General features: G+C 42.5%; 1 protein-coding gene across 2 annotated transcripts in view; it reads left to right on the top strand.

Annotated features, from left to right (window-relative positions):
* The window catches only part of LOC109917393 (Fc receptor-like protein 5), a 21,486-nt gene that overhangs the window by 4,079 nt on the left and 2,463 nt on the right, over window positions 1–14,944 (top strand). Inside the window, exons 3-5 of one of the 2 annotated variants that reach the window (XM_048610958.1) lie at window positions 1,654–1,932; window positions 8,251–8,541; window positions 12,482–12,751. In XM_048610958.1, the coding sequence (XP_048466915.1) occupies window positions 1,654–1,932; window positions 8,251–8,541; window positions 12,482–12,751 (840 nt within the window). Of the gene's footprint in view, window positions 1–1,653; window positions 1,960–8,250; window positions 8,542–12,481; window positions 12,752–14,944 lie in introns of both variants that reach the window. The other variant, XM_020517213.2, reaches the window with a different exon arrangement.

Genomic DNA, 14,944 nt, shown 5'->3' with positions numbered 1-14,944 from the left:
ACTCACTTCCCGTCGCGCCGCACTGGGACTCACTTCCCCTCGCGCCGCTCTGGGACTCACTTCCCCTCGCGCCGCACTGGGACTCACTTCCCCTCGCGCCGCACTGGGACTGCTAAAAGGGGAGTAAAAGAAGATAGAGAAAGCTCCAGGTATCCTACTGTCCCACCATCTTGCTCACACTGTGTGTTACTGCCAGCCTGGTCCAGATGCATTTCATTTGCTTACATCCTTCTTTATCCTGGGTTTGCACTCCTCGAACCATGTGTCTTGCATAGACATTTCTTTCAAGGTCTTGCAAAGTAGACCAGCTTTGCAGTTAGTGCAACAGACACATTTCCCCCAGAACTTGCTTACTTGCTGTATTCTGGCTTTCCTGCCGATACTGCTAGCTGCATGTAATGCTTGCAGATGTTGTTGGCCACCTACAATGGTTTCATACAGCCTGCCATCTTTTAGCACTGTTTTAATATCACAACTTCTCTATTCTCCACTAAGTTTTTTTCGAAGCTTTGATTGGTGTTGAAATCCTATTGTCTGCTCAGATAGCTCAACCTGTGCAAAAACCACAATCTCACCCTTGCCAGGACACATTACAGACAGTGGGATCAACTGATTCTCAATGTTGTTGCACGCAAGAATCACCTCCAAATGATGAACTCTAAAGTTCACTATTTGGTAGGGCTGATCCACCAGCTGTTCACACAGCTTCATAGGGTCTTTCTTACCCTATTGAGACAGAGCTGAAGTGTTAACTCTGGGCAACCCATCATTTGCAATGATTATCTTTATTTTTACTGCTTGATTATCCAGTTCTACAGTGACTAAATCTAATAAGCACAGGTCCATCATTACTTAAAAAGTCTAAATACAGGTAGAAGATGTGTAACCTTCCAAGCCATGCAAGGTAATTTGGCAGTCATCTTCCAGAAGTTCCTTTGCTTTTGCAGGGAACTCGCAGTCTTACTACAGTAGACAGGGTGGTTAAGAAGGCATTTAGCATGCTTGCTTTCATTGCTCAAACCACTGTGATTAGAAATTGGGACGTCATGTTGAGGTTGTAGAGGACATTGGTGAGGCCATGTTTGGAGTACTGTGTACAATTCTGGTTGCCTTGCTGTAGGAAGGATATTATTGAATTGGAGAGGGTTCAATAAAGATTTACCAGGATGTTACCAGGACTGAAGGGTTTGAGTTATAAGGAGAGGCTGCATAGGCTGGGAATTTTTTTTCCCCCAGAGTGTAGGAGGTTAAGGGGTGACCTTGTAGAGGTTTATAAAATCATGAGGGGCATAGATAAGGTGAATAGCCAAGGTCTTTTTCTGAGCTATGTGGGACTGTGCTCAATGAATCTTGCTGCATAAAACACGTCAACTAAAAATGGGAAAAATTAGCCTGTAATAATCACTAAGCTAGACTAACCAAACTTACAACATATGTTTCAGAATTTTAGCGTCTGTCATTTTTTTTAACTTTTGTAAACCGATTTAGAGGTCTGATTATTACAGCAATGCTAAAAACTTAAGAAGAATCTCTCTAAAATATGTAAATAGAAAATAAGCACACTGTACTCTAACAATGGTTTCTGTGAAGGTAATACAGGGTAAAAATGTTGCACAAATTGAATGTAATTTTGTCTCTGTTCTTCTCTCACAGATTTGACAATAAACAGCGTAAAACTAAAACATAATCTTGAAGATGTTGGAGACATTAAAGAAGGAAGCAACATAACTCTGACTTGTTCAGTGGATATCCTGACAGCTTCTGGTCAACCACCTCATATTTCATATTTAATCTATAAGGGACAGAAAGATGTTCTATTGAAACGTGATACAATTGAAGCGCAAGAATTTCAGTATGTAATACAATCTGCTCGACCCTCACATTCTGGATACTACCATTGTGAAGTGACAACAGGAAGTCAAAGGGAAGAAAGTACTTCCATGTTTATTACAGTTACAGGTACCAAATGAACCAAATACCTGATAACATTGGATGTAAAGAAAGATATATATAGTTTATTTTCATTACTTCAGCACTTGACTAATATAGGAAATGAGATATGCATCTAGTACACAGCAAGATCCCACAAACAGCAATGTGATAATTATGGAGTAATGAAAGACTGATGTATATGATTATGCATCAGTGACATCAGCAGTTATGTGCTAGAATCTGAGTAGAAAGCAGCAACAATCTGTACCAAAGGGAGATGTAATAGCAACATATAGCTTGTACTCATGTTTTGCAGAAACCTATCAGAGTCAAACTATAGTCACTCCTAGGTAGAAAAAAGTCCTCCTATGAACAGATGAATTAGGAACACTGGGCCCTCAAACCTACTCCACCATTAAATAGAATTATGGCAAATCTGATGACTCCTTGTTCCTGCCTATCCCCCATAACCTTTCATTCTTTGCTGACCAAGAATCTATCCACCTCTGCCTCTGAAAATATTCAGACATTTAGTGCCTTTTTAAGAAGTGAGTTCCAAAGATACAGGACTCTGTGAGAAAAAAAATTGCTCTGCATCTCAGTCTTAAATGACAATCCATTATTTTTAAACAGTGACCCCCTAGTTCTGCATTTTCCCTCGAAAAGAAACTCTTATTCCACACATACTGTGTCAAGACCCTTCAGGATCTGATATGTTTCAATTAAATCATTTGTGCTCTTCTACACTCAAATATATACAAGCTTAGCTTGTATAACCTTTACTCCTGCCAATCTATGTATTTCTCCAGTAAGCCTTCACTGAAGAGCTTCTAATACATTGAATTATTCCTTAAATAAGGAGACCAGCTCTGTACACAGTATCCCACATGTGGTCTCACCAATGCCCTGCATATGTGTGCCCTGAAGCATTATCTCCCAACTTTTGTATTCAATTCTTTTTGTTTTACACACTGTATTGACTTTCCTAAGTACTTGCTGAAACTGCACACTAAACTGTTGTGATCCATGTACCAGGGCACCCAGATCCCACTGAATTTCAGAGCTCTGTAATATCTAACCATTTGGATTATATGTTTTTTTTTATTTTCTTGTCAAAATGGACAATTACACACTTTCCCAAATTAAATTCCATTTGCCAGATCTTTGCTCACTCAACCTTTGCAAATCCATTTATGGCCTTCTTATGTCCTCTTCGCAACCTGCTTTCCTACCTATCTTTGTGTCATCAGCAAACCCAGCAACCAGAACTTTGGTTCCTTCGTCCAAGTCAGGTTATATAAATTGTAAACAGGTGAGGCCCTGGCACCAATCTCTATGGCACACCACTCATTATATCTGTCCAACCGGAAAGGTGCCCATTTTGTTTCCTGTTAACTAGCCAAGCATCTATCCTTTCTAATATGTTATCCCATACACTAGGAACTATTTTCTGCAATAACATTTGATACGGTACTGTATCAAATAACTCATCTAAGTACAATACATTCACTTGTTTCCCTTTATCCACGGCACTTGTTATTTTCTCAAACAATGCCAACAGACTGGTAACACATGATGTCCCTTTCAATAAACCATTTTGACTCTGCCTGATTACATTGAACGTTGATAAGACCCCTTTTAATACTGCTTCAGTAATAGCTCCTAACATCTTCCCTATGAAAGATATTAAGCCAACAGCCATGTAGTTTCCCATTTTCTGTGTCCTTCCTTTCTTTGAATAAAGAAGTTATAATCATTATATTACAATATAATGGAATCTTCCCTGAAACTGCTTTGTTTAATTGTGCCACTGCCCCTTCCGCAGCCATTTGAGAACTTCAGTGGTCCACAGAGCCAACAATTTGTGGAAGAGGCACTTCCAGAGGTAGTGAACTGTGTTAGCTATACATGCCAAAGAGCAGAAGCACCAGACTGGTACATACCCACATGCAATGGGGTCCATTGCAGATGGTGTCCTCGTGAGACAAGGAAGGATAGAAGAGATCTTTCAGATTTTGAAGCTGTCCTAAATTCAATGCTCAGTTCTCCCCAAAATAGAACCTCATAATTGAGTGAGCATGATATAACCAGATATCCCAAAGGCCAGAGGAGTCCATTAAATTCTACCTTGCAGACATCCACAGGTTAGTTAGTTGTAGTGGGTATAGAGCATGGAAGGATGAACTCAATTGTGACCAAATTGTCATCAGAGCACACAATGTGAAGCTGTCAGAGCTTTTGGAGATAGAAGGTGGCCTAACACTCCAACACAATATACAGGTTGAATAGAAAGTGCAAAATTGGGCCATAATCTTTGGAAATACTGAGGCTTCAGATGAGACTGTCAGTGGGGAGGCTGAAAAGCAGCAGCCCCACCCACTTGCAGAAAAGAACAGGAAAATCTGTACTTGCCATTTTGATTTAGAAATCACCATAGAAGGCAAAATTGCCCAGCAGGAGATGCAGAATCTTTCCAATGTACAAAGACAAGCCACTTCAAATAGTTCTGCAAATCTAACCACACACTTAAAGGAATAAGCCATGGTAACTCAATAGCTATCAGGCCGCCAAGAATTAAAATGCAAGTTTCATGTGGCAACATCTTCAAGTAAAGGGTCAAAACACTACCACACTTAGTCAATGTCTTTGAAAACCATAAAATTCAGGAAATGCAAGTGAGGAAAGTCGAGAGTACAGATTTTAAGTAAAAAAGCAAGATCAAAAATTTTGTCTCATTAGTCTGCATATTAGAGAATCCAAAACATAATCCAAACTTCAGGCATTACAGTCCTGGCTGACCATTTGGAACCGCTTAAAGCAGTAAAAAGATAAAGTCATCACAGTCTTACCAAATCATAGGGCTGCTGTCTCATTAAAGAGAGAGATGACTGGTGCGTTTTAATCTGAGGTTCACCACATGTCAAGCGATAGGAGAGCTTGAGAGAGAAAGTCCTTCATGGTAACTCAATAGCTATCAGGCCGCCAAGAATTAAAATGCAAGTTTCATGTGGCAACATCTTCAAGTAAAGGGTCAAAACACTACCACACTTAGTCAAAAGGGGAATGACGTCAATAAGACTCGATATCTTACACAATCAAAGAACATTATTACTTAGCATAAATCCATGTATACTACTGATGATGTTTGGCAGCAAGATAATAGGATGTGTTTTGTCTAAACTCCAACAGCTCTTTCAAATGTTTGGTCGGCTTAACCATGAATATCATATTATGTTGCTTCAACATGCTAAACTAATACACATTCCCAGGATGGAACCATGCTCATTGCTGGAGAAAATTAAAGAAGAGCTGGACACATTTATGTGAAGGTGTTGTATCACCAATCACAGAGCCTTGGAGATAGTAAGAACTGCTGATGCTGGTGTCAGAGTCAACACAGTGTGGAGCTGGAGGAACACAGCAGGTCAGGCAGCATCAGAGGAGCAGGAGAGTCGGCGTTTCGGGTTTACACCCTTCATCAGGACTGGGCTCACTGTAGAGTGTAGACCCAAAACATCAACTTTCCTGCTTCTCTGATGCTGCCTGACCTGCTGTGTTCCTCCAGCTCCACACTGTATTGAATCACAGAGCCAATTAGTTGAGGCTCAAAGCTCATGATGGATCCCCAGCTGAATGACTGAGTAAATCACTTAGACTTTGAATGAACCTGACACAATTAAACAAAGCAGTCCAGAGGGAAATCTATCTTGGCAGGACTTGTTAACAGCATCTTCACCAAGTTTGATACTAATAGTAGGTTTTGGCAGATGCTCCACAAGCAGGGGGCTGGGCTGCTAACACCACTCATTATGCCACTGAGGTAATTCAGCTTTGACCATCCTTCCTTTGGCACCTCACCAGCTCCAGAGATATTCCAGTGGACCATGTCAGTCAGAGTTAGAAATACAGGACTTTTTGAAGATCAAAGAGATCAGTTCTAGAATTGATAGATATAGGTGACACTCAATGAACTTCTTTTTTGAATAAGAATACAGTGATAGTGTCCCCATGTCCGAGTCAGAATTTCTGGGTTCAAGTCCCACTTCCTCCAGAGGTCTGTAATAATACCTTTGAACAGGTCGATTAGAAAATATAAGAAAAAGAGTTGGGTTCTTAAGGGCTCTTGCGGAGCAATGGTAGTGTCCCTATTTGTAGGTCAAGTCCCATCTGCCCCACACATGAGTCATAATATATCTGTGATGTGGAGGTGCTGGTGTTAGACTGGGGTGGACCAGGTCAGAAATCACATGACACCAGGTTATAGTCTCTCACTAACACCTGAAGAAGGACCGAGGCTCCGAAAGCTTGTGTTTTCAAATAAACCTGTTAGACTGTAACCTGGTGTTGTGTGATTTCTGATAATATATCTGAACAGGTTGATTAAAAACAATCTAATAAGCTGAGTTTCTTAGCGGTCATAAATCCGGCCTCTGCCTGTCTTCCATGGCTATGTTCATGTCTGGGTGTCCTTGGAGTGCGAGCAAGTGATGTCCATCAACCTTCTTGAGGCATTTAGAGAGAAGTGGATACTACAGGGACTGCAGTACATTATCTCCCCCTCCAACACCATTTTGGTTTAGTCCCCTCCTTCTTTTCCTCACTTTCCTTATCGTTGCGCAGTCCCTGATGGAAAATGCTAGTAACTTGTTGGCTTTTTAAATTTGTTAACTGGGTGATTTGATGGTGAGCTTAAAAAGAAAGAGCTGAGTTCTAGGGGTCAGAAGGCCTGGGTTGAAGACCCACCTGGGACAGTCACATCTGATTGAGTTTGCACTACATCTTTCAACTGGTGATAAGATAACTTGATGTTGGATGTACTAAAATAAAAAAGCAAGTTATTTCCCTCTGCCCCTTGATTATGTTCATGTCCACGTGTCCTTAGATTTGGAGCAGGCAGTATCCATCGGTACATTCAAAATATCCAGACAGAGGTGAACACCATGGGGCTGGGGTCCATTATTCCACCCCCCCCAACTTATTTTTATTTTATCCCCTTTCCCATTTCTCCTTTTTAAACTTTTTTTGCTATTTTTACACTGCCCCTGGTGGGTAGTGGTTATAATTGGGTGAGTTGGCAGTGACTTCTTAAAGTTAAAATGAGTTATCTTTTCTCCTCACATTTTTTGATTTTTTTTTTGTTTTTGCATCACTGGCTGTAGGCAGTTTCTTATTTGTTCGTTCAATGATTGGTTAATTTGGTTTTGGGTTTCTTTATATAAGAAAAAGCTGGGTTCCCTGCCCTGCAGCTCTGTGAGAGGGTGGGAGTTGGGGGAGGGTGTGGGGTCATGACAGAGAAATATCTGGAAGGGAACGATGGTAAATGATGTGCAGGGCTGGATGAACACAGCAAGCCAAGCAGCATCATAGGAGCAGAGAGCTTGGCCTGCTGTGAGCCTCTCTGCTTCTATGATGCTGCTTGGCCTGCTGTGTTCATCCAGCCCTGCACCTTGTTGTCTCGGATTCTCCAGCATCTGCAGTTCCTACTATCTCTGATGGTAAATGATGTTTGTACTGTCCTAGCTGCACATTTACATGGTGACTTAGGACTATCTTCTCAAAGACACTTAGGGATAGGGAGTATACCACCCAAATTCCATGAATATGAAAAAGCAAACAAAATAGGGGAGTGACATTCCAGAGAAATGAAATTGTAAAGCAGAAAAGTTATAGTAAATTTGTATGGATTCTTGGTTAGACCATTCTTGGAATACTGTTAAAGACGACATGAAGGCACTGAAGAAGGTATAAAACAAAACTTAGTGGAGTGATATCAAAAATGAGATGACATTCCTTTCTGAAAAGATTGAACACATTGTCATTTATTTATCTAGGAAAAGGCTTATGGTTTACCTGATAGAAGCCAGTAAGTTTATAAAAAGGTTTGATAAACCAGACAGTGTTGTTTCCCTCGCAAGGAGAAACTAGAACTAGGGAATAAAAGTGCAAGACAGTCACTAAAATTTCCGATTAGGGAATTCAGGAGAACCTTCTTTATCCAGAGAGCGGCAGGAATGTGGAATTGTCTATCGCAGCAAAAAATAGAGTAGATGCTCTTAAGATAAAGTTAGATAAATGCATAAAGAAGGAATGGAATATGTTGAAGGAGGTCAGGTGAAGAAAAGTGGAAACGGCTTGTGAGGAGCAAAAACACTAACATGGATCGGTTAGGCTGAATGGTCTTTACTGCCATATAGAAAAATAAGATGTTCATGGAAGTGCAAAATATGGACTGTTGCAAAGGCTGGATTAACTATTGTTTCTTTCCTATTTGTCTAGGCATAAAAAATGATTTCATTATTCCCTGTTTGTATACCTCAGGAAATTTACAGACACCTGTACTCACTATACAACCGATGGAGGTGGTTCTGGGAGATTCGACTGAGCTGTGCTGTACATCTGAAGAAATCCCTCCTCTTAGATTCATATTCTATAGATATAAAAATGGACCAAACCCCCAGCGTCTCCATGATACTACAAGCAATAACAAATCTGCAACACACCGACTGAAGGTGACAGCAGATGCAGAGAAAAACTATAGTTGTACAGTCGAAGTGAGTGCTACCAGAAGTATCTCAAAGCACAGTGAAATAGTACAACTTACAGTACATAGTAAGTTAATATGGGTAAATTAAGATATCTGAAAGTTAAAAATTCTATTTCAATTATTATAATTCTATGTACTACACAAGATCCAAAATTCCACAGTGATCCTCCCAGTCTCCTTCTATAACTGCAGAGGCAAGCCAGTGAAATGCCCAAACAAAGAGATGAAACCCAGGAGAACCATATATTAAAGTATTTACATATGATGGCCCAAATATTCTGTAGGTACTCTGCTCACTATAATTCTCACAGGAAATTGATAGAATCTTCAAAGAATAGAGGATATGGGGAATGGGATGTTATCTTATGTTTGTGCAGAGTTCAGGGCTATTCGTAACTCCTCAGATACTTAAGCGGTCAATGCATGTAACGAGACCTGGAAGACATTTAGGCTCTGGCTGATAAATGACATTTAACATTCAAGTCATATAAACTCCAGGTAATGACTATCTCCAACAACGATGTAACCATCTCCCTTTGAAGTTCACCAGGATTACCAATGTTGAATGCCAGCTGTCAACATTTTGGTGTAATCATTTATTAGAAAATCACCTGAACCATCCATATAAATACAATGGCTGCACCAGCAAGTGAGAGAGAAAGGGCTCTGCAGCAAGTAATTCACTTCCTATCTCCCCAGAGACTGTCCACCATTTGGGGCAGAAGTCTGAAGTGGGATGGACCATTTCTCCAGTTGTTTTGATGAATACAGCTCCTGTTGCTGTTTTGTGGACATTTAGAAAGTGAAGGTACCCTGAACTGAGCCATACAGACTTTTGGCTGATTAGTGCACCCCCGAACATGCCACGGATGCAAAGCGGGACTTTGCATTTTTATCCAGAAACTAAATACTTTTAAGACCTCCTTTGCTTTGTTGTCTGCCTATCTCAAATCTGCCTTGTGCTAGCCCTGTATTGTGGCCTTCAATTTGGCATTGTTCCAGTGAATAGGATTCTACTGTAAGCCCACCTGATGGCCACCAAGAGTCTGAGGAACAAATACGTAGGTAGATTATGGAAAGCTGCAATAACAATTGGATTATCATAGTGGGTGACTGTAACTTCCCAATTTTTGACTGGGACTCCCTTGGAGCAAGAGGTGTAGATGGGGTTTCTTGAAACAATATTTGGATAGCCCAACTAGAGGAGGAGGCCATGCTGGACCTTGTATTGGATAATGAGCCCGGCCAGGTGACAGACCTTTCAGTGGGAGAGTATTTTGATAACAGTGATCACAATTCCTTAAGTTTTAAGATAGCTATGAACAAGGATAAGTCAGGACCTTGTGAGAAGGTACTAAATTGGGGGGAGGGCAAGTTTAGTCGAAAGGGAAAAAGGAGCATATGTAAGGTTGAAGCTAAAATCGGACAGGGGCCGTAGGAATATAAGGAAAGCAGGAAAGTACTCAAGCAGGGGATTAGGAAAGCAAGAAGGAGCTATTAAATTACCTTGACAAGTAGAGTTAAAGAGAATCCCAAGGCTTTCTACAGATAAGTTAAAAACAAGGGGATAACTGGGGAGAAGGTAGGACCACTCAAGGATAAGGGAGGAAAGTTGTGTGTGGAGGCAGAGGATGTGGGGGAGATCCTAAATGAGTATTTTGCAACGGTATTCACCCAGGTAAAGGATATGGATGACAGTGAGACTTGTGTGGAGCTTGCTAATACACTAGGGTATTTTGAGATCAAGAAAAAAGTAGTTTTGGATCTCTTGAAGAGCATTAAGGAGGATAAGTCTCCAGGGCCTGATGATATTTACCCCAGGTTGTTTAGAAGGGCAAGAGAGGAGATTGCTGGGGCTTTGACCAAGATCTTTGCATCCTCACTAGACACTGGAGTGGTCTCAGATGACTGGCAAGTAGCTAATGTTGTTTCACTGTTCAACGGGGGAAGTAGGGATAATCCAGGAAACTATAGACCGGTGAGTCTCACATCGGTGGTTGGGAACCTATTGGAGAGAATTCTAAGGGATTGGATTTATGCACATTTGGAAAAGTATGGCCTAATAGGGACAGTCAGCATGGCTTTGTGCAGGGGAGGCCATGTTTTAGTAATTTGATTGAATTTTTCGAGGTGATGATGAAGGTGATCAATGAGGGTGGAGCAGTGGACATTGTTTTAGTAAGGCTTTTGAAAAGGTCCCTCATGATAGGCTCATCTAGAAGATTAAGATGCATGGGATCCATGGTGACTTGTCTGTGTGGATTCGGAAATAGCCTGCTCGTAGAAGACAGAGGGTAGTGGAGGAAGGATGTTTTTCAGGTTGGAGGTCCATTCCGCAGGGATCCATACTGGGAGCTCTGCTGTTTGCGATATATATAAATGACTTAGATGAAAATGTAGATGGGTGGGTTAGTAAGTTTGCAGATGATACAAAGATCATTGGAATTGCGGACAGTGCAGAAGGATGTCAAAGGATACAGTGAGATATAGTTCAATGGAAGATATGGGTGGAGAAATGGCAGATGGAGTTTAATCTGGGTAAGTGAGCTGATGTACTCTGGGAGATCAAATGTTAAGTAAAAGTACGTAATTAATGACAGGACTCTGAACAGTGTTGATGTACAGAAGGATCTTGGGGTTCAAGTCCATAGCTCCCTGAAAGTGGCCACACAAGTAGATAGGGTGGTAAAGAAGGCATATGGCATTCTTGCCTTTTATTGGTCAGGGAATTGAGTACAAGAGTAATATTGCAACTTTATAAGACTAGGCCACACTTAGAGTACTGCATTCAGTTCTGGTCACCAAATTACAGGAAGTATTTGGAGACTTTGGAGAGAGTGCAGAGGAGGTTTACCAGGATGCTGCCTGGATTAGAGGGTATGAGCTATAAGGAGAGGCTAGAAAAACTCGGGTCTTTTTCTCTTGAGCGGTGGAAGCTGAGGGGAGACTTGATAGAAGTTTATAAAATTATGAGCTGCATAGATGGGGTTGACGGTCAGAATCTTTTTCACAAAGTTGAAATATCTAATGCTAGGGGCGTGCATTTAAGGTGCGAGGAGGAAAGTTCAAAGGAGACGAAAGGGGCAAGTTTTTTACACAGAGTGTGGTAGGAGTCTGGAACATGCTGCTGGGATGGTGGTGGAGGTGGATACAATAAGGACATTTAAGGGACTTTTCAATAAGCACATGAATATGCCAGGAATGGAAGGATATGGACCAAGGGCAGGCAGAAGGGATTAGTTTCATCTGGCGTTATGTTTGGCACAACATCGTGGGCTGAAGGGCCCGTTCCTGTGCTGTGCTGTTCTATGTTCTATGAATCTGGGAGAAATTTATAGGGAAAACTTGGAATCCTTCCACCCTATGCAAAAATTTCTCCATCTCTCCACCACTTTTCCCAGGTAATTTTCTATTTTTTAAAATTTTTTGTGGCTGTAAGTAGCTCCAGACATGAAGACACACTGCACTGGCTTTTTCCACTTCCCTAAATCATAATGTACGTGTCGTGTGATTCACTAAGTTAAATGTATATGTGCAGAAGTGCAGAAGATTATTTTCCAGCAAGGTTGGAACTGGCCAGGTTAGCAATACAGATCCTTAAACAGAGGGCAGAGGAACTATGACAATACGACAGGGTGTATAAAAATGTCAGGCTATCTTTTCCCCCACAGATTGAGTCCCACTCCCATGCCAACCCCACCATTCACCAGATTTGCCAGCCCCATCTGTGCCAGTGACCACAGAAAGATGGCCCTTGCAAATTAGGTGTCCTTCCACTAAACCCATAAGTGGCTCAGATTAATTTCCAGGGCCTAGAAATGCCATCATTTCTACACAAAAAGAAAAATCAGCAGCTCTCCTCAGTTGCAAGAGATCAATAGAAAGCCTCACCAGCCAAAAAGTGGTACAGAATGAGCTAACAGGAAAGCAGTGTGTTAAAGATGTTGATTTTGTAATGTCAGACACCTCTCATTGTTTACTCACAACATCTACTTTATATTTCAGATCCATTTTCAGGTCCAATATTTGAAATTGAACCATCAGATAAAATAGTTGAAGGAGGTAATCTCACCATTAAATGCAGGGTTACGTCTTTGCTCCCTCATGTAAAACCTCAATTAATCATTATGAAGGATACAACTCCAATACGCACAGGAAGTGCAAGCTGTGTGGTATTTTCTAAAACAGCAAATGTAACTGATGCAGGAGACTACGGGTGCATGGTGAAGTGGAACAGTCTATCTCAAACAGTAAGAAGACAAGTGAATGTGACAGGTAAGTCTGGTATAGGAACGGGACTAGTCTAGATATCATTCTTGTAAACCTTGTGTACTCCTTCCAAGGCCAATATATCCTTCCTAAAGTGTGGTACCCAGATCTGTTCACAGTGCTCCAAGTGAGGTCTGACCGAGTTTTTGTATAACTGCATCCTCATACTTCAGTCCTCCAGATATAAGGGCCAACATGCCATTGGGCTCCTAGATTATTTTCCATACTTGTTTGTGGCATTTTAAAGATCTATGCACCTGAACCACACCCTCTCCCAGGACACCCACTGTATTTAACTTCATACCATCTAGAAATATATGGCCTAAAAATAGTCTTGGTGACTCTAAACTGAGAAATGTTGTTGATGTCGGAATCAAAGTGCGTAGCAGGGCTGGATTTGCAAACTATGTTTCCTCAATGTTTCTCCGTCTCTTTGGATTCCCACTGAAATTATAGCAGTGGAGCAGGATAAGGCTCAAGGTAATTTCTTCCTTTTATTTTCCTGCATGCCCTGAATATTCCTAATCACCACCTTCTGTTCAACTTCTCACCAGCCATAGGTTTTGTGTCCTGTTCTTGATAATCTCTAAATGAGATTTCTAATAGGAACTAAAAACTGAAGTAAATAACTGCAGCAGGCCCGGGGATATTCCGCTTCCCGACAACTGTGGAATGTCAATCCAAAGCAATGAAAAGGAGGAAAGGTCAGAGGCCCACACTACATCAGCTCTCCATCCCAATGTGCAACTGTAAGATTCTGTGCCATCCTAGTTTAAACTGATATAAAGTTGGAAGGAACATTCTCAGCTTCCAGGCTCTCACTCCTATTCAACAGTACAGTGTTTGAAGAAACAAAGTATTGGGATTTATGCTGACATCCCTGCATGCTAGAAGCAACTAGTGCTTGGGTTCTCAGCTGTTCAAAAATTCTCTGCAAATTAAGGAATTTTTGCCTCCATTTTGGTTACTTATCTCTAAATGGCTCATCCCTTTAAATTGCAGTTTACATGCAGTTTTGAGTAATTCCCATTTTTTAACTTCTTCTACAAAGCCAAAGCTGCCCAAGCAGTTGTGAATAATTGTGTCAAGACTGCTGCTACAAGGGCAGGTTTAATTGTTCCGGTATGAGATGTGCCCACAGTTGAAGGGAACACCCGCCTTAAAAAGCTGCCCCAAAGGGCCCAGAGCTCCATAGTTCCCCTTCTTGACTGACATCTACCCCCACACCTGACTACCAGCCCAGCAGCAGCATGCCCTGATGTGAGTAAAATTACAGCACAGACAAAATGAAGCCTTTAAGTTGCCATTAATTGGCTACTTAAGGATCGCACTATAAAATACAGGCAGTCAGTCAGGGCCAGATATTGAAAACATGGACCCAATGATGCCCCTGGCCTGGGCCATCACCCATCTGACCCATGCACAGTAACCCTGCCCCCCTGACCTGTGCACAGTGACCCCACCCTCTCACCCATGTGCAGTGAACCCTCCCTCTGACCCACGCGCAGTGACCCTGCCCTCTGACCTGTGCACAGTGACCCCGCCCTCTGACCCACACACAGTGGCCCCGCCCTCTGACCCACGCACAGTGACCCAACCCTCTGACCCACGCACAGTGACCCCACCCACTGACCCACGCACAGTGAGCCCTCCCTTTGACCCATGCACAGTGACCCTGCCATCTGAGCCACGCAGAGTGACCCCGCCCTCTGACCCATGCACAGTGACCCCGCCCTCTGACCCACGCACAGTGACCCCATCCTGTGACCCATGCACAGTGAACCCATCCTGTGACCTACGTACAGTGACCCCGCCCTCTGACCCACGCACGGTGACCCCATCCTGTGACCCATGCACAGTGAACCCATCCTGTGACCTACGTACAGTGACCCCGCCCTCCGACCCACGCACAGTGACCCCACCCTCTGACCCACGCACAGTGACCCCACCCTCTGACCCACACACTGTGACCCTGTCCTGTGACCCACACACAGTAACCCCACCCTCTGACCCATGCACAGTGACCCCTCCCTCTGACCCACGTGCAGTGACCCCTCCCTCTGACCCATGCACAGTGACCCCACCTTCTGACCCATGTGCAGTGACCCCTCCCTCTGACCCACGTATATTGACCCTGCCTTCCAACCCATGCACAGTGACCCCGCCCTCCGACCCATGCACAGTGACCCCGCCCTCTAC

The sequence above is a fragment of the Rhincodon typus genome, chromosome 23 (genome assembly GCF_021869965.1).
Source record: "Rhincodon typus isolate 14 chromosome 23, sRhiTyp1.1, whole genome shotgun sequence".
Lineage (NCBI taxonomy): Eukaryota > Metazoa > Chordata > Chondrichthyes > Orectolobiformes > Rhincodontidae > Rhincodon > Rhincodon typus.
The sequence above is the reverse complement of the archived record's forward strand: the minus strand, read 5'-3'. Positions and strand labels throughout refer to the sequence as shown.